The 20,653-nt window shown below is 39.7% G+C and overlaps 1 protein-coding gene across 24 annotated transcripts in view; it reads left to right on the top strand.

Moving 5' to 3' along the window:
- The window catches only part of LOC106877933 (uncharacterized), a 266,382-nt gene that overhangs the window by 213,849 nt on the left and 31,880 nt on the right, over positions 1-20,653 (top strand). For 13 of the 24 annotated variants that reach the window (XM_089351599.1, XM_089351593.1, XM_089351604.1 and 10 more), the window contains 3 exons: positions 9,622-9,850; positions 12,378-12,559; positions 19,597-20,266. In XM_089351599.1, the coding sequence (XP_089207725.1) occupies positions 9,622-9,850; positions 12,378-12,559; positions 19,597-20,266 (1,081 nt within the window). Of the gene's footprint in view, positions 1-9,621; positions 9,851-12,377; positions 12,560-17,786; positions 17,856-19,596; positions 20,267-20,653 lie in introns of all 24 variants that reach the window. The other 11 variants (XM_089351601.1, XM_052967535.2, XM_089351603.1 and 8 more) reach the window with 1 other exon arrangement.

The raw sequence follows: 20,653 nt of genomic DNA, 5'->3' as shown, positions 1-20,653 counted from the left end.
TCTTCTATTTTTTTTTTTTTCAATTTGTTTCAGTCATTTGACTGCGGTCATGCTGGAGCACCGCCTCGACGGGATTTAGTTGAACAAATCTACCCCAGGATTTATTTCTTACGCCTAGTATTTATTCTATTGGTCCCTTTTGCTGAACTTTCTAAGTTAAAGGGACGTAAACACACCATCACCGGTTGTCAAGTAGTGGTGGGGGATAAACAGATACACACATATATGTATACACACATACATATATGTATGTATATACATGGGGGTGTAAACAGAATAGGTGTTATTACTTGAGCTTAGAAAATGCATGTTCTGCTTTTTGGTTGGGGAGGGGGCACAATTTTAATGCTTGCCCTGGGTGCCATTTACTCTAGCTATGCCCCTGTATGTATGTATGTGTGTGTGTATATCCCTCTCTCTCTCTCTAGCAGAGAGGCACAAGCACATACACAGACATATACACACACGGCAGTAACTTCCACCTACCAAATTCAATCACAAAGCTTCAGTTGGCTCGGGGCTATAGCAGAAGACACTTGCCCAAGGTGCCATGCGGTTGGACTGAACCCGAAACCATGTAGCTGGGAAGCAAGCTTCCTAACCACACAGCCATGCCCCATCAGAGAATTTAATGTGTTTGAACTATATGATTCCCTTATACATAACCTGCATCTATTCAAACTAGCACTACAAGGTAGGGGGCTCTGTAATTATGGACCAGGATAAAGTATAATCAATGTTGCTATCTCTTAGGTATATATGAGGCAAGTGTCGTGACCAGACAACTATAAGGGGTGACCAGACAACTATAAGGGGTACCAGACAACTAAAAGGGCAACCAGACAACTATAAGGGGTACGAGCTGGTCAGCTGAGTTTGGTCTCCTCTGCGCTGCTCTGCACTCAACAGCAGTTGGCATAGGCTGCTGGGTGCCTGGTGGAAGACCAGTGCCTGATCGCGTCCACCCTCATCATCAACCGATAGCTTGCCTTCCTCCACTCTCCCCTGCTTGTCCTGGTCCATGCAGACATGAACATGCTTCTTCCGCGTTCCGGCTGCTCCTCTGAAAACGACTGTAGAAAGTAATTTTCCTCTTACTGTATTATGTACAATTTATATTTTTTAAAAACAGATTGAACTTCAATGATTTATTAATTGGAATTGTTAGACACTCTTAACCACTCTTAATTTTAGTATTGAAAAAAAATTCTTACTAGTTCTCTTCTTGTCTCACTTTTTTTCCATTTAGATCCCACGTATATTCTTTTTACAATTATTTTTATGTGGCATGAAAAAAGCACCCACTACACTCTTGGAGTGGTTGGTGTTTGGAAGGGCATCCAGCTGTAGAAACGTTGCCAGATCAGATTGGGGCTTGGTGCAGCTGCTGGTCTCCCTAGACCTCAGTCAAACCGTCCAACCCATGCCAAAATGGAAAACGGATGTTAAACGATGATGATGTTGACATACAGTAGGCTTCTTTCAGTTTCCATCTACCAAATCTACTCACAGAGCTTTAGTCAGTCCAAGACTATTGTAGAAGACAATTGCCTAAGGTGGAACTGAGCCCAGAACCATGTGGTTGGGAAGCAAGTTTCTTAGCAAACAGCCATGCCTGCACCCATTGAGGCTAAATATTTTTTATCTTATTTGATAGGTCTGGAGCTGTTGTTCATAAACATCATTTGTTTTTTTTGTAACACCCTCCCCCACATCCTTTTAAGTAGTTATTATGCATAACACCCACCCAATTGGTGAGTGAGAAATCACGACAAAACTAATAAAACATGGATGATAATCTAAAAATTTTACTATAAAATGGATTTTATAAGTTATTAACAGTGAAATGATAAACAATTAGTAAAGACAGAAGTTGTAAATTTATTTTAAACATTGCAAGTTAATGACTTTCCTGTGTTTGATGAGATCTCATTTTATTTTAATAACCATTACTTGTTTTATTGTATATAATATAATCACGTAGGCAACTAGAAACGGTGTTTCTTGGCTAAATAGCAGTAGCAGTCTTCCCTTTCCTGAGACTGCCACGTTAAGTTGGCAACAAACCATCACTTTATCGTGCTGCTCCTCTATAATTCTCTCTCTGAGAGATTTAGAAATGCAATATTTCTAATTTTGTAGATCAGTGAATTTATTTCACTTGAAATTCTATAAGTTTTCAACAGCAATTTAGCACTGACAGCTAGCAAGGCCAAACTACTCTAAACCGATGAAGAGCAACAACCCTGAAACTAGTCTCTGGATGCTGGCATTGTTGGGTGGAGGTGCTTATCTACCCTGTTTGAAAACTTAGGAACATAGAACACTTGTGTCACATTGCCAACTAGAAATGGTGTTTCCTGGGGTTAAATAGCAGTAGCATTCTTCCCTTTCCTGGGACTGCCACATTAAGTTGGCAGCAAACCATCACTTTATCCTGCTGCTCCTGTATAACTCTCTCTCGGAGAGATTTAGAAATGCAATATTTCCAATGTAATTACTACTATAGATAAAATTCAGTGTTTTCATAATGTTACCTCACTGCCCCCTATAGCCTAATGCCTCCTTGAGAACCTTTGGTCTGGAGGAAGAAGTTGTGGCCATGATCAATGCTGGATGTGTAGCATTGTGAGATTGACCAGGTTAACATTGCTGTTGAAAAGTTGTAAGTTAATGGTTGCCAGATATAAATATGAATTTGTATATTTATTGTCACTGGGGTAGAGGGGCTGAGTAGAAAGTGACAGGAAAGAGAGAGAGAGGGGGTGGTAGGCAGGAATCAGGTTAGGTGGCCTGGGTGGAAAGAGGGTAGCTAAAACTGGTAGTTTAAAGGAACAGAGGCCATTGTACAGGTAATAATAGTAAAGGTAAAAGAGGTTGTGTTTTGGGATGGCCTTCATATATATATATATATATGTGGTGGAGGTTGTTTGTTTAACCCCAGGTCAGTCCTAATCAAGCAGTAGATGTATAGGATCAGACATTCCAACCGGGACCATCCTACCTTTTCCTGTTTTTCCAAGTGGCTACAACTGAGATACATCTCACCATGCTACACAGGAATCTGTCCCCTTATTTGATTTGGTCAGTCTTCAGTTTAATGTTTTATGTCACTGCCAGTACTCTCAAAATACTGTTGAGTGGGCTTCGTCTTCGATTAGGATGCAGAGCTCTGCAGAATATAGCATTCAATATGACCTGGATGACACTGATCATGTATCTATAAATCTTCTCAATGATTTGTGCTCATGCTATGAGATATTTTGAGCCCTGGAAAGCCAGTGTATCTACCACTAACCCTTTCATTGCTGTATTTCTGTTGAGATGCTCTCTGTTTCTTTCAGTTACTTTAAATATAACAAAGAATTTAGTCAAATAACTTAGTTATCATTCAGCTAGTGTTAAGAACATAAATTGTGACTAAGGTTTGGTGGAAGATCTTAATTCAAAACTTATGAAAACAAGACATTTGTACTCAGAGCCAGAGCTGGTTTCAGCCGGGTTGGTATCGAAAGGGTTAAGAATTGTTTCTCTATTATATATATTTTAACCCTTTTGTTACCGTATTTATTTTGAGATGCTCTCTGTTTCTTTCAATTACTTTAAATATAACAAAGAATTTAGTCAAATAACTTAGTTATCATTCAGCTAGTGTTAGGAACATAAATTGTGACTAAGGTTTAGTGGAAGATTTTAATTCTAAACTTATGAAAACAACACATTTGTACTCAGAGGCAGTTTCAGCCGGGTTGGTATTGAAAAGGTTAAGAATTGTTTCTCACTTATATATTTTAACCCTTTTGTAACCTTATTTATTTTGAGATGCTCTATGTTTCTTTCAATTAATTTTAAATATAACAAAGAATTTAGTAAAATAACTTATTTATCATTCAGCTAGTGTTAGGAACATAAATTGTGACTAAGGTTTGGTGGAAGATCTTAATTCAAAACTTATGAAAACAAGACATTTGTACTACAGAGCCAGAGGTGGTTTCAGCCAGGTTGGTAATGAAAGGGTTAAGGGCAATCTTGCTGTTTCTCCTTCATAGTTAGGGTTTTGACTCTGCAGAGAAAGGTACTGTCTACTCAAGACTACATTGTCAAACATGTTGTTTTTTAAAACAGTGAGTTGTGATTTGAGGAGATTTGGCAGCTATTTTTGATAGGGTGTGACACACAGAGGGTCCTACATTGGCTCTTTTAGACGTAGTCTTAAATGTTTGTATATAGCAGCTACAATGCAGGCCCAGATATTTGAGAATCAGAATCATGGGGAAAAGGTAGCAACATGCATTACGAGTGCAGTAAATGCATATACGGTTGCAATAAAGCTAAAGAGAAAAAAAAAAGGCAGAGTTTTAAAAAAAACCTAAAATCCGATCAGAGTTAAGAATGGAACACTAGAATTAAGCAGATCAATATTCTGATAATACTTAACCCAGTAAAACATTCTCAGAGGTGTAGTGTTTACTATAATCCTCCTCTTAATCCAGCCTGATGTGTTAATCCAGTTTAAAGGAGTAGTGAAGTGAGAAATACAGTGTGATAATATAGTACTTGGTATACTGACTGTATTGTGGCTGGCTGGGCGGGTGGGGGGGTCTTTCGGAGGTTGGCTGGTTGCCAATAGCAATGTTTACTTTATAACCCATACTGTTAGGATTGGCACTCTCAACGTCGGCACGCTGAAAGGTAGATCTGGTGAAATTGTTGAGATGCTTGAACGGAGATGCGTAGATATGTGCTGCATCCAGGAAGTAAGATGGAGAGGAGGTTCTGCAAGGTTCCTCACAGGCAAAGAACACAGGTACAAGATTTTCTGGGCAGGGAACACTGACGGGGTCGGGGGCGTAGGAATACTTCTAGCGGAGAAATGGGTGGATAAGGTAATCGAGGTCGTTAGAGTAAGTGACAGAGTACTTAAGATCAGACTAGTGCTTCATCATAGATTAGCTACTGTCATCTCAGCCTATGCACCTCAACCTGGGCTACCAGATGGTCTGAAAGACCAATTCTATGACACCCTCTTGCAAACTACCTCGTCGACGAGTGACAGGGACCTTCTCTTTGTGGCTGGAGACTTCAACGGTCATGTCGGACGTCGTGCTGGGGGCTTCCATGGCATACATGGAGGCTATGGCTTCGGTTCCCGCAACGAGGAGGGAACCAGACTGCTGGAGTTCTGTGATGCAACCAATCTTATAGTCTGCAATACCAACTTCAGGAAACCTGCCAGTCACCTAGTCACCTACCGCTCCGGCAGACACTCTAGCCAAATCGACTACATCCTCGCCAGAAATAGGGAAAGAGGGCGGCTTATAAATGCCAAAACCTACCCTGGCGAAGAATGTACCCCACAACATAGATTAGTAGTTAGCGACTTTGGGATCAAGGCAAAATGGGTGCCCAGAATTAGACAGGCTTGGAGAAGAAGGGTGTGGAAGCTTAAAGACCCTGCAAACGGACAGAGACTTAGAGACAAGTTACTTGAAGCATTTAACGAAATAGAAGGGGATATAGCATCATACAACGTGGAAGACAATTGGAGATTTCTGCGGGACAACCTGTTGAAAGCCACCGACCAGATTTGTGGGTGGTGTAAGGTCCCCTCCCAACCCAGAGTAACGTGGTGGTGGAACAAGGAGGTAGACAGGGCTATTAGACAAAAGAAACAAGCTTGGAAGGACTGGAAGAACGGTGGTAGCAGGGAATTGTACCAATGTGCCAGAAGGGAGGCTAGGCGACAGGTTTATTTAGCCAGAGGGGAAGCAGATAAGGAAAGATTTGCCAATGTTCTGCGCCGTGAGGACCAAAGACTCGAGGTATTTCGGGTTGCAAGACAGTGTAGGAGAGAGAATAGTGATGTTGTAGGAGAGAAATGTGTTCGCATGGATGATGGTACGCTTGCATTAAATGAGGATGCAAAGAAAGAGGTCTGGAGATGCCACTACGATAGATTGCTTAATAAAGAGAATGAATGGGAGAAAGAGAGCCTGCCTTATGTCGACCCAATAGAGGGACCAGCTATCCGAGTTGATAGTACCAGGGTAGATAAAGCAATTAAGAGTATGAAGACCGGGAAAGCCCCCGGCCCATCAGGAATCACTGCAGAGATGCTCAAAATATCTGGCAGTGTTGGCTATAGCCTAGTCACCCGTATTACGAACCAGGTGATACACGAAGGAGTCATACCCTATGACTGGTGTAGCAGCATCATAGTCAACTGCTACAAAGGTAAAGGGGACGCTTTAGATACAAATAATTACAGAGGCATCAAGCTGTTAGATCAGGTTATGAAAGTTACAGAGAGGGTCATAGCCCAACTAATTAGGGAGCGAATCAATTTAGATGAGATGCAGTTTGGGTTCGTGCCAGGTAAAAGCACTACTGATGCCTTATTTCTAGTGAGACAGTTGCAAGAGAAATACCTAGCCAAGGATAAACCTCTGTACCTGGCTTTCGTTGACATGGAGAAAGCCTTTGACAGGGTCCCCCGATCCCTTATCTGGTGGTCAATGAGGAAACTTGGGATAGAAGAATGGCTAGTGAGAGCTGTGCGAGCCATGTACAGAGATGCGGCCAGTAAGGTGAGGGTTGGAAATGAGTACAGCAATGAATTCCGGGTAGAGGTAGGGGTCCACCAAGGTTCCGTCCTCAGCCCCCTATTATTTACCATAGTCCTCCAGGCAATCACAGAGGAGTTCAAGACAGGTTGCCCCTGGGAGCTCCTCTATGCTGATGACCTTGCCCTAATTGCGGAGTCACTATCAGAACTAGAGGAGAAGTTTCAGGTGTGGAAGCAAGGTCTAGAATTGAAGGGCCTTAGAGTCAACCTAGCTAAAACCAAAATCCTAATAAGTAGGAAGGTAGATAAAACACAAACCCCTTCAGGTAGATGGCCCTGCTCAGTATGTAGAAAAGGAGTAGGTAGTAACTCTATAAGATGTACCCGGTGCAAGCTATGGACACATAAGAGGTGCAGCAACATCAAAGGCAGGTTAACTAGCAAGTTAGTTTTTGTTTGTGGCAGATGTTCAGGTGCAATAAAGACTGCAAACAAACAGGAAACAACTTCTATCTCATTCCAGGGTGAAAAACTAGAGGTAGTCGATAGCTTCCGCTATCTGGGCGACCAAGTTAGTAGTGGGGGTGGGTGCGCTGAAAGTGTAGCTGCTAGAATAAGAATAGCCTGGGCAAAGTTTAGAGAGCTCTTACCCCTGCTGGCGACAAAGGGACTCTCACTCAGAGTAAAAGGCAGACTGTATGACGCATGCGTACGAACAACCATGCTACATGGCAGTGAAACATGGGCTGTAACTGCTGAGGACATACGTAAGCTCGCAAGGAATGAAGCCAGTATGCTCCGTTGGATGTGTAATGTCAATGTGAATACCCGTCAGAGTGTAAGTATCTTGAGAGAAAAGCTGAACATTAGAAGCATCAGTTGTGGCGTGCAAGAGAGACGATTGCGCTGGTATGGACATGTGGTGAGAATGGAGGAGGATAGCTGCGTGAAAAAGTGCCACACCCTAACAGTTGAGGGAACCCGTGGAAGAGGTAGGCCCAGGAAGACCTGGGCTGAGGTGGTGAGGCAAGACCTTCGTACATTGGGCCTCACCGAGGCGATGACTACGGACCGAGACCTTTGGAAATGGGCTGTGCGTGAGAAGACCCGGCAAGCCAAGTAAGATCGTTGCCAGTGCCCCTGGACTGGTTCTTGTGCGGGTGGCACATGAGATGCACCATTTTGAGCGTGGCCGTTGCCAGTACCGCCTGACTGGCTCCTGTAGGATTTTCGAGCGAGATCGTTGCCAGTGCCCCTGGACTGGCTTGTGCGGGTGGCACATAAAAGACACCATTTCGAGCGTGGCCGTTTTCGTGCGGGTGACACGTAAAAGCACCCACTACACTCTCTGAGTGGTTGGCGTTAGGAAGGGCATCCAGCTGTAGAAACTCTGCCAAATCAGACTGGAGCCTGGTGTTGCCATCCGGTTTCACCAGTCCTCAGTCAAATCGTCCAACCCATGCTAGCATGGAAAGCGGACGTTAAACGATGATGATGATGATGATGATGATGTTAGTTTTCTGTTGTTTCTGGTGTGGCTTTTGTTTTCCTTCTTGCACAGATGCTAAATGTGTGTCTCCTCATACCTGTGTCTGTCTGTCTGTCTATGTGCATGTTTGTGTCTACCTGTATTGTGCATATATGTATGTATATTGTTTTACCAGTTTCTTTTTCGTTGTACTGTGTGGCCATGCTGGAACACCCCCATCAAAGATTTTTGCCAATATTAACAACACCATTGAAGGTGGTAAACTAGAAGAACCATTAGCAAGCCGGGCGAAATGCTTAGCGTCATTTCATCTATCTTTATGTCCTGAGTTCAATTTCCAGTGTGGTCAACTTTGCCTTTCATCCTTTTCTGGGGAGGGAATCGATAAAATAAGTACCAGTTGAACATTGGTGGCCAATGTAATCAAATTATACCCCCACCTTGAACTTGCTGGCCTTGTGCCAAAATTTAGAACCAGTATTATCAACACTCTAGTGCTTGTTAATATCTAAAGACAGTTAGGTTGTTATGGGTTTACATTAAGAGACACAATACTTACTAAAACCAATAAGTGAACTCCTAGCAAAACTGTTTGCCTCGGGGCTCTTTTCCTGTCTCATCTCTTTGATCATGTGGTATGAGGGAACTGTAATGCAAGGAAATGAGATACAGTTCATCTGCTTCTCGTTGACTGTCCAGCTGTGCTAAGTCAGAACACGTCCTACCCGTATCACCTAATGTTAGCAGCTGCTACTATCAATCCTGCTAGCTTGCTCCACTGATATCCATTCACAGCGACTGCAGAAGGTTGAAAGAGGACAACCCGGGTCTTGCTTTCCTCACTTCCTCTCTCCCCCTTTCTGTTCTGGTCAGCCCTTTCCTTCCAGCTCATCTCATCCCCAGAGATCATTTGCTTCCAGTCAAATCCCACCATCACTTTGTGTATAGATAGAGCTTCCTCAGAGCCACAGTCTATCAAATTTGGTGTACCCCAAGCTTGAATTTTGCCATCATCACTTCACCCACTTCTTGCCTTTATCTATGATGCTGATTCTTCTGATACCCACCTTCATTACCGAGAAGTAATATTTATCCCCGCTTAAGCATGGATGTTATACCCCCTCCTCACACATACACACACACACACTCATAGTTGTGTGGTTGAGAAGTTCTCTTTGGAAATCATGTGGATTAGGGAGTGTTCACTGTGTGTACACAGTTGGTGCCTTCTGTTATACCACTTGTGAGTTTGGTAGACAGAAACTGGGATAAGCTTGTTGCACAGTTATGAATTCTCCTGACTGGAAACAGAAGCCTCTATTCATAAAACAGGTCATCTGTTTATAATCCTCTTTAAAAGTATGTCTGGGCACTTCATTAATTATATATAACTTGGAGAAAATATTACTTTGCTTGGAAACTGGTGAGGGTTGTTGACCATAGGAAAACCTGCTTCAGCAGTTTTGTCTGACCCGTGGGACAGTGGGCATTAAAACATTGATGAGATTATGTATAAATTAATAATGATGATGTTTTTTTTAACAAGTCATTTTACTGCTATTTTCAGATGACGTATCGACTGACCATAAACTTGCCACATGCTCAGAAAGTGGTGCGCAGGATGAGCGCTAACCATCCCTTGCACGAGTTGCACCAGAGCGTGTGTGAAGAGAAGAACCTCGACCCAAATGTATTTGTGTTGCAACGTCCAGACAAACCTGGATCTGTGATAAATCTCAAATATACACTCCAAGAATTAGGTCTTCAACAGCATGAGCTCAATCTTGTTCACAAAGGTAATTTATTATTTACATTGTTTACATTATTTACATTTGATGGATATTTGTTCTCATCTTGTTTGTTGTTAACACATTGTTTCGGCTGATGTACTCTCCAGCCTTACATATATTTATTCATTTACCTGACAGGTTGTTACAGAGACGGCAGCAATTCTAGTGATAGTGACGACAAGGATGACTCGCTGGTTAGTAGTTGATATGTAGAAAAAGGTGGTCTGTCTGTAGAGAGGGAAAGAGTAAGGTAGTCATAGTGCTGACTAGAAAGGGAGAAAGGATAAAGGCGGTATCACCTTTCTTACGGCCAAAAGCCTCTTTCAGCATATGAAGTGAAGGATGAAAGGAAGTGCTGCTCTTGGTTAAGGCTGATGCAAAAGTGGGTGTTGCTCCTTGGTCTGGCTGACATAAAAGAGCTGGTGTTGTTCCTTGGTCATAGTTGACACATCAGAAGAAGAGATAGAAAATTCTCTCTGTTATATAGGCTATGGTCAGTAATGTAGGTCAAACCTTAAACAAAGGGCTGACCTTTCCTTGACCAGTACAGGTCCTAGGGGCTGGAGTGTTTCCTCATCAGTCATCTAGTGTGGAGGATTTCCTGCTCGTTTTGACAAGCAACAAGCCAATGGATTTGGTTTCAAATCCCAGGCAGGGTTAAGCCAGACCCCTACAGCGCTGTCTTAATGACATTCCTGATCTTCATTATTAAGATTACTTCTATCAATAATGGATTCAAATTTTGAGCCAGGGCCAGCAGTTTGGGGGAGGAGATGAGCTGATTACATGGACCCTAGTGCTACTTATTTTATTAACCCTGAAAGGATGAAAGGTAAGGTCAATCTCGATGGAATTTGAACTCATAACACAAAGAAGGACATAATGCTGCCAAGCATTTTGCCCAGTGTGCCAACAGATCTGCCAGTTCGTCACCTTTATTCTCTGTCATCAGCATTATTTATACCGACATTATTAAATCATCACCATTAGGCATAGGAGTGGTTGTGTGGTAAGTAGCTTGCTTACAAACCACATGGTTCCGGGTTCAGTCCCACTGCGTGGCACCTTGGGCAAGTGTCTTCTACTACAGCCTCGGGCCGACCAAAGCTTTGTGAGTGGATTTGGTAGACGGAAACTGAAAAGAAGCCCGTCGTATATATGCGTATGTATGTGTGTGTATATGTTTGTGTGTCTGTTTGTCCCTGCCCAACATTGCTTGACAACCGATGGTGGTGTGTTTAAGTCCCTGTAACTTAGCGGTTCAGCAAAAAGAGACCAATAAAATAAGTACTAGGCTTACAAAGAATAAGTCCTGGAGTCGATTTGCTCGACTAAAGGCGGTGCTCCAGCATGGCCGCAGTCAAATGACTGAAACAAGTAAAAGAATATAAAAGAGTAAAAGAGTATTACCAAAAGAGATACTGCCATACTGTTATTTTTTATCACTTAGGATCTCATCGTTAAAGTGCCATCATAATTATAAATATTGGAGTATTATCATAATTATCAGTTATTATCAGTATTGATGTTACTGTGGTCGTCACCTTAATAATCCTTTTATATTTATGCTACAATCATTACCAATATTAGATCCATTACTATCATTATAGAGTTGAGCTCTAAATGATTCAGACTTGACTTTGTAGCTGTCTGTATATTAGGGTGGAGTGAACATTTTTAAAAATTGTAAAAATTGAAAATGCCTGAGAGATAAAATATTGTTATATTTAATTACTAGAAAAATGCTAAATATTTGCTGAGATCAATCAAGGGTATTTACTCCCTCAAGCCACCTAAACGCTGAAAATGGCAAATTTTTGTAAATTTTATACAATAGCGGAGTTTGTGTTGTTTGAGGGAGTAAATGCTCTTGACTGATCTAAGCGAAAATTTAAGCATTTTTCTAGTAATAGTATATAGCAAGATTTTAGGCCTCAGGCATTTTCAATTTCCCCAATTTTTTATTTTCACTCCACCCTACTGTATATGTCAGCATGAGGTGAGTAGAAGCCTGGCAATAATTTTTGCATGCAAGTCTCTTTTCTCCAAGTCAGTCACTGAAATTGTCCAAGAGAAAGGCTGCCATTTTTAAGACTGATACAGCTTGGCACAATGACATCACTGGTGTTGCTCTCAAAATGTAAAGACCTAGAACAGAAAGTGCAAGACATTCTGAAACTCTTTTAATTCTGCCAGTCCACCATCTGGGATTATTTCATTGACCCCCCAACAGGTTGAAGGGAAACGTTGACCTCAGTACAACAAATACCAAGAGAACTTCTGTATAATTCCCTAATGACTTCCACTTTACTGTCATTATCATAATTATCAGAGTATCGCTACCGTTAACGAGAATATCATCATCGTCTGTGACAGCTATTGTCATTACCTTCATCAAGACCATTATCATAATAAATCACCCATCATCATTGTCATCTTCTACTCTTTTGTCATAGTCTCCAACATCCACAAGTCTGCAACTCCCTATTTACTGCCAGTGTCCAATAGCTTTACCATTCTTTATAATTTTCAGCATCAACTGATCATTACATGTCTGTGCCAGATCTGTCTGCAACCAGTTGGATTGCAGACCCAACAAAGTCAAACCAAAGCCAGGGACCATCAAAAAACTACATCCACATGCCACCCCCAAGAGATTCTCATAGAAAGAAAGGCTTCTTCTCTTTCTTAAGAAAAGACAAAAAGGACAAATCAGTAAGTATTTGACCCCTGTTTTCCACTTATTTTATTTCTTAATCCTTCTCATATCAATCTTCCTGATGCCACCTCTGGTTGTTTCTATGACGGTGTATTTCTTCCATTAACCCTTTGATACCAACCTGGCTGAAACTGCCCTTGGCTCTGTAGTACAAATGTCTTGTTTTCAAAAGTTTTGAATTAAAATCTTCCACTAAACCTTAATCACAATTTATGTTCCTAACACCAGCTTAATGATAACCAAGTTATTTTACTAAATTCTTTGTCAGATTTAAAATTACTTGAAAGAAACACAAAGCATCTCACAATAAATATGGTAACAAAAGGGTTAAACCCTTCTGTCATAATTTTATGTAAAAACTTTTAAAATAAGGTTCCAAACACAAACTTAATAATGTAGAATATGGAATTTCAGGAAGTGATTGTGTGTTGGTAAAAATTCCTATAAGTGTTTAAGTTCAATTTCTGTAAGGTGGGTAGAATTCGACATATCAGTCCTTTGTTCAAGTGTGAGGGTGGGGAAGGTACTGTTGTCACTTGCGCTTCAGGCAACAAGTTATCATGCTAAATCCCTACAGATTCTGATTTTCAAAATTATTTGTAATTTACAAACATTTGTCATTTGAAAGGGTTAATTTCCTAATCCATTCATAAAGTTTTAGCTTTGGCTTAAGAAGGGATCTTTTTCTTGTATTTTCTATTTTCTTGTATGGTGTTTCAGTTTTATGTTTTATGTAAATTAGTCAAAAGAAGAGAGGCAATGCAACCAACAGTTTTTAAGGCCTCCAGCACTGGCAAAAGGAAGGAAGGGAGGGCTGAATTTATTTTCAGACCAGATTCCTGACCCAATATTTGCAATAGAGTGAACTCTGTTAAAGGCACCCAAAAGAGGCCAAAGGCCATCACCATTATCATTTAACATGTTTTTGATGCAGGCATGGATTGGATGGTTTGACCAGAGCTGACTAGCTGGACCCAGGTTTCAGTCTGCTTTGGCTTGGTTTCTACAGCTGGATGCCCTTCCTGACACAAACCACTTTACAGGGCATGTCGGGTGCTTTTTATGTGATGCCAGTGTGGGTAAATTTTACAAGGCATCAGCACAAGTGCTTTGTTACATGGTACTGGCATGAGAGGTGAACATTAATAATTTTACTGTGATGGCCAGATCTTCTTGAGAACAGCAAAATGCCAGATATCTCAGTCCATTGTAAGGCACAGTGTCCTGAGATCATCCAAGGTTGGTTGTGTTATACCATGTTGTTAATTCTTTTGTGTATCAATAGTTATTTGCAGTTGGGTGGATGGGTGGCTGCACCCTAAATGGTGTGAACATTTATAGCAACGTTTTCAATGCCAAGACCACTTCTGGTCATAAGATACAATTTTTTAAGACGTTCATATTCAGTTTTAAATCTTTCATCATAATTTTTTTTCTTTCTGAACACTTTGTGTTCAAAACACTAATTTCATTTACCAATGAGTGAGAAACTTAATTGTTCTATTGAATCTTTTCGCATTCTTACATCTCAATTATCTTTGAAAATAATTAAGCAGTGGACTACATTAAAAATACAGTAATGAAAGGATGAAAGATACTCATCTCTGGAGAATATAAAACAACTTAAATGCAAACTGTGGCTAGTTCAGTTGATTGAGCAATTAAATACTCACTATTAAACAAACAAATCTATTTACTTATTCACACACACACACACACACACACACACACACACACACACACACACACACACACACATTTATACATACATACAGACAGGCAGACAGACATTCTAAATAAATAGAAAAACCTTCTCGTATTACAAATAGTTTTATCTCTAATATAATCACTGGGCAGATTTGACAAACATATAGCCCAAAAAATCTGCCCAGACATTTCATATGGATACTCAACAGGACAAATTCCAATCCAGGTCAAAACAAAAAAGCACCAACCAAAAATCAAAAACAAAACTGACCCAAAAAATAATAACTTAATCCTGTACATCCCCTAAGATGTAAAAAAAAAAAAAAGATAAGCAAACAAAACAATAATAGATATTGAACAGATTCAACAGAGTTTGCCCTTTAAATCACAGATTCAGTCTTGTTGATAACTTTGCAGTGTATACACGCTTGCACACACACACACACACACATGATGAACTCTCTTGATTCTTAATGTAAGGGGCTAAATATTGTACCCTTAATATATTGAAGCAGGAAGGCAGTGAGCTGGCAGAATCGTTTGTACGCCGGACGAAATGCTTAGTGGTATTTCATCTACCATCATGTTCTGAGTTCAAATTCCACCAAGGTTGACTTTGCCTTTCATCCTTTTGGGGTCAATTAAATAAGTACCAGTTACACACTGTGGTCGATGTAATCGACTTAATACCTCTGTTTGTCTTTGTTTGTCCCCTCTATGTTTAACCCCTTGTGGGCAATAAAGAAATCAGTATGTTTAGCCCTTTAGTGTTCACATTATTCTGCCAAAATTAATGCTTTTTCATCCACATCGTTTTGAACTAATCATGCATTATCTTGTAGCTATGAGATTTCGATGAGGTAGCTGTTAATCTTTAAAACAATATTGTAGGGTTGGTGTGAGAGACCAGATCTGGCCAGTTTGAACATAAAAGAGGCAGAATACTTTTGGCCGAATATGGCCGGTTTAAATGCTAAAGGGTTAGACAGGCTCAGCATTACCGTGTGTGTGTGTGTGTGTCAGAGAGAGAGAGAGAGCTGAGCTATTGAATTTTGAATTACAGGTGACAGATCAAAGTCAGCCATCCCAAGAACAATTATAATCCATTCACACAGTTTCTGGTTCCCCTATTTCATTGACAAAGTTTGGATTGCTCTGAAGCTTCCACAGACACTTACTTGCTCAGGGTATTATACAGTACAAAGCATACCTCAACCCTAACTTCATAGCCATAACTATCATGTCCATGATAGATTTCTTTAGTAGGCCACGCAGGGCCGAACACAGAGGGGACAATACAATGTAGAATTTTTCTAAAATACAATGACACACATTGTGTGTGTGTGATATTATTATCTCAACATTGTAATTATGTCTTACAACTGCCATAACATATTTCAACAATTGTTTCTTTATACTCTCTCTCTCTTTCTCTCTCTCTCTCTATCTCTCTCTTTTTCTCTCTCTCTCTCTCTCTCTCTCCATTGATTTTTTTTTTAGACACTCTTGTTTCTAGTATTTCTCCTGTTTGTTTGTCTGCATTGCTTACATACTTACACTATCCCTCCTGCGACAGGATATTAAGGAATGCCGTAGTGGTTGCTGTTGTTGAGGAATGGTGCAAATGATGAAATGTTAAATATGTAAAGGTATTTAGTTTTGTGTGTCTAAGTTCTGGGTTCAAATCATGTAAAGACCAGCTTTTATGCTGCATTTTGTAATAATGTTGGGATTCGCAATTGCTACTACTCACTTTTTTTGCCAGCTGAGTAAACTGGAGCAATGTAAAATAAAGTGCCTTGCTTAAGGATACAAGGTGCCACTTGGAATAGAACCCCCGACTTCATGATCATAAGCCAAACACACTAACTAAACTATGCACCTTCACCGGCTTAAGACAGTGCACCAATGGAAACATTACAGCATTGCAAGTGATGATTCCTTATGGTATTTGTGCTGTCTCTTTGTATTCTGAGTTCAAATCCCAGCATGGCCTACTTGAATAGTAGATTTAATCCATCACCCCTGACACCTTTGCTGTTTTTGGCAAAAGAATCCAAGTATTCAAGCCGAGTCTCTGCTTTGAAAATATCTCCCTTCCTACCTCAATCCCTCAATAAAGTCTCAGAGGCTTTGCAAAGGGCCATGAAAAGATTAAAATTTTTTAAATGGTAGAACTACTAGACAAAATGACTTTGGTTGTATCCACTACATTTTGAGTTCAAATTCTTCCAAAGGGGGTCAGCTCTTTTATAGCAAGTTGATGCAAGCAGTTTATCCTGTCCACTTCCAACTTTTAGTTCACGCAATTAAAAAAAACCCATCGTTTATGGGATAACCCAATAGATCTATTGATTATTACAAATTTATAAATTTATTACAGCATGAAAAAATGTTAAAACTAATATTGAGTTCTTCATTTTAGTTTGTTGATCTTACAGTTATGTGTGCGTACATTTTATCAGTGTAAAATCAACTCAAAGTTCTTGAAGGCAGTGTCCTAGTATGTCCACAGTCCCAGTGATTAGCATCAATAAAAAAATATCTGACAAAATTTAATTTTTCCACACTTGACATACCTCTTTCATAAACCGAAAAACAAAAAGACTAACAAATATATCTTTTTAATGAATATTGCTAATTTTGGTGTTAAAAGGTTAAAAGAAGAAACTGTAAAGAAAAATATATTCTAAATTCTTCAGAATTTGTAAACTACTGAATGTAAGGATCTTTGATGATATCTAAAGGAAACCCATTTGACTGACTGGCAGGAATTTACTGACAGACTTTAACCACTTATTCCATTGATGTGCTTTGTCCCATCTTTACCTCCTCTTCTGTCTCTGCTTCAACATACGCTGCTGCTTGGTACTGGTTTCCTCTTCAGGCTTGGAAACTACTTCAGACCTGCTCCAGTGAGATGCACGGTTCACATATTGGGGACAGTGTCCCTACACACACACACACACACACAGATCTTACATTACATCTGAAAGAAGATCGTCCATGGCATATTAACATTTCACCCTTTGGCCCATTGTTTCTTCTGTCAGCCTCTCCTGTTGGCCCTACAGTAATTTCTGAACTACAACAAATACAACAGCCTCATCTGAACTACAACGGCCTCATCTAGTATTGTTACAGTGATCTCTGGTCTTCTGAATTTGCTGGATGTCCACTCTGGTATACCCATCCATTTATCCTCTCACCATCTCTATTATATCCCATCTCCCACATAAAATACTTCTCCCAGTTCTTCTCACCTGCAAATTCCCTCAGTGTCTCATAAACCGTATCAATCCCTCTTGTCTGGAAAGGAGAAATGAACCTTATCGTGATCACAACTATTGCCAACTCTATTCTCGCTAATTTATAGAAAAACAAAAATGTTCCTGCCTCTTGTCAAAATATGAAGATAGAAGTAAGCTGACAACTTAGATATTGATTCATAACTAATAATACGTTTCTATTCTGAAAATCTTAACAGAGACCTCTTGATTTTTCTCTTTCTTTTAGCGCTCATTATCACCAACTTCTTTCAGCGAACTGGCTGATACTATCGAAAACTGGATGACTTCCTTTTTTGTATGCTATGAAATAGTTTACCACTTTTTGGCTTTGTCATTTACTTCTGTGTAACTCTGCCGTTATTTTTTCCACATCAATCTTTTTACCACCTTACAAAGATTTGTGACACATACACTTATCACATTCACGATTTTGTATTAACATTTAGCACACATAGTTCACTGCGTCGTGTACATTTTTATCACACATTTATCACTTAGTCTGCATTTCAAGACATTTCTTGGTTTATGCAAATTTTCACTTCTCATTTACCACTTTTCACTCCATAACACTTTGAGTAGATCTTAGTTATATAGTTGCCACTTTGTGTAGATTTTTCAAATAGATATTTCTACTGATAAAGTGTTAAAACTCTACTTAAAGTAAACATGGGGTCATGTTACCAGTTATTCAAAAAATAGTAAACTTACTCTCATTCATAGAATGTAGGTTCAATCCCATCAATGATCAACAAACTATTTCAATTAGAATAAAATATTTTACTTAGATTTTTGGTAAGAGTTCTCCAATTTCTTTTTAGTGATATTCCAGCTTCTTTCTTCAAGCATATCTTCTATAATGCAGATTATCAAAGTTACAAAATTGAAATTTATATCTAACAGTGTCTAATCAATTTATTTAAATATTATAATCTCATATACACCTTATTGTTTTCTAAACATTTGACATAGACCCTGGTATTATTGTTTCTTAATATGATTTGACCCTTTATATAACGTTTTTAAACAAATATGGTTCTTCAACTTTACACCTTCATATTCATTCTGTTTAGAATGGATCTTTATAAATCAATTCAGCCAATAATCCATCTTATGACCATTGTCAATATTCATGGCTTTTTTTTTTTCAAAGTCAAAGTATTGAGTTCGATAAATTAAATACCAGTTGTGTACCGGGGTTGATCTAATTGGCTGGCCTCCTCCCCCAAGATTTCGGGCCTTGTACCTAGAGTAGAAAAGATGTATGTCTTCTCTTTCAGATGCTGGAAACTTGGTTGCTATTTCCTAACAGGTTAAGTATTTATTAGTGAAGGTGTGTTGCTTAGTGATTAGGGAATGCAACTCTTGATTGCAAGGTCATGAGTTCGATTCCCAGCTGTGCATTGTGCCCTTAAGCAAGACACTTAATTTCACATTGTTCCAGTTCACCTACCTGGCAAAAGAAATGAGTCATACCTGTATTTCAAAGGGCCAGCCTTGTCACATTTTGTATCACAGTGAATCTCCTCAAGAACTACATGAAGGGTACACATGACTATGGAGTGCTCAGCCACTTCTATGTTAATTTCATGCTCTGTTCATTGAATCAACTGAAACCCTCATCATCGTAACTGAGAGACTGCCACAATTTTGTTTTTGTTTTTCTTTAAGTAATCATGATAAAAGCTCTTTCGTTGGCTGATGTTTAGCGATTTAGATTCAATCACTAATCAACAGCTTTGTTGCTGTTATTTAACTACAGATTGGTTCTGATTTAGGTCACTTAGAATCAAAAACATTCCAACCGTGACCACTTCATTTTATTCAAAGTATGTATGACTAGATTATCCAACATGTCCTACAATTTATTTTAAAACTCAAAGTATGATTTATAGAAAATTTGGCTGCTCTGTCTTGAAGTACTGGAATCACTGCAAATACAACCACTGTGTTTCAATACTTGCAATATGACACAAATGAGCCATTTTTGAATTCTTCAAATAATCTTACGTTTGGTTTATCATTTTTATTTTTCCCAGTCGGGAAACTCAGGTAAACAGCGGCCTTCCTCAATGTTTTCGCCTGTCACAGAGAGCCTTGAAAATTACATGAAGAAGCCAAAGAAATCTACCAAGAGCAAGCCTGCACCACCGCCACCAACATCCACAGTGCCTGTTGGTGTTGCTAATTCAGTTCAGAGCTATGCATCAAACACGTTACCACGGCCTGGCTCCAGCTCTTCCCAAGGTGAGACTTTCCAAAACACAGGCCACACTTTGGGTTACACTAACCAGCCAGCTTATGACTCAAGATCCAGTTCGCAATCGAGTGGTCGTATTGAACCAGCTTCTGCAACTGGCAGCTATATCACTCCTCCTTCCCCTGATGCACACCAGTTTTATCCTTCTCCTCAGAGCCCACCCAATGTAAAACAACAACAACCACAACTTCACTCTCAACCACCCCATCTTCACACGCAGTCTGAAATCAACAAGATTGGAACTGATTCTATCACATACATGGAGAGCAACAATGATAAACACATTACACAAAGATCATTGAATGTTGCAGAAATTCATGAGGTACCACAATCCAAGAGAAGTGTCCAGTTAAGCAAAACCTTATCTGGTATACATATACAAAAAACTGCAAATGATATGTACGCTAGTCCTTATAAAAAGCGTAAACCAGCTCCTCCACCACCACCAGGTAAGTTGTATCTTCACCACAGTAGTTCAAATTTTATTTTCAATCTGATTCTATCTTTGTATGTATGAGGGTTTGGGGTTGGGTTCAAAGGTATTTGGGTATGCATTTGTCGTAGCAGTTTGTTGGTGAGTTAAGTTTAAGACTTGCTTTTAATTACAGGTTTAGTCATGTGACTTGCTCAGTTCACACCTCTCACTTGCAGGGTTTCATCATCATTTGATGTCCACTTTTCCATGCTTACATGGGGTGGACAGAGTTTATTCGATGCAGATTTTTCTTCAGCTGGTTGCTCTTCCTGTTGCCAACAATTATCTATTTCCAAGCAAGGTAATATCTTCCTGTGGCCAGACATGTTTCATGGAATATTGGAAAGGAATTACACTGCTT

Source organism: Octopus bimaculoides, chromosome 4 (genome assembly GCF_046866305.1).
Source record: "Octopus bimaculoides isolate indiv1 chromosome 4, ASM4686630v1, whole genome shotgun sequence".
Lineage (NCBI taxonomy): Eukaryota > Metazoa > Mollusca > Cephalopoda > Octopoda > Octopodidae > Octopus > Octopus bimaculoides.
The sequence above is the reverse complement of the archived record's forward strand: the minus strand, read 5'-3'. Positions and strand labels throughout refer to the sequence as shown.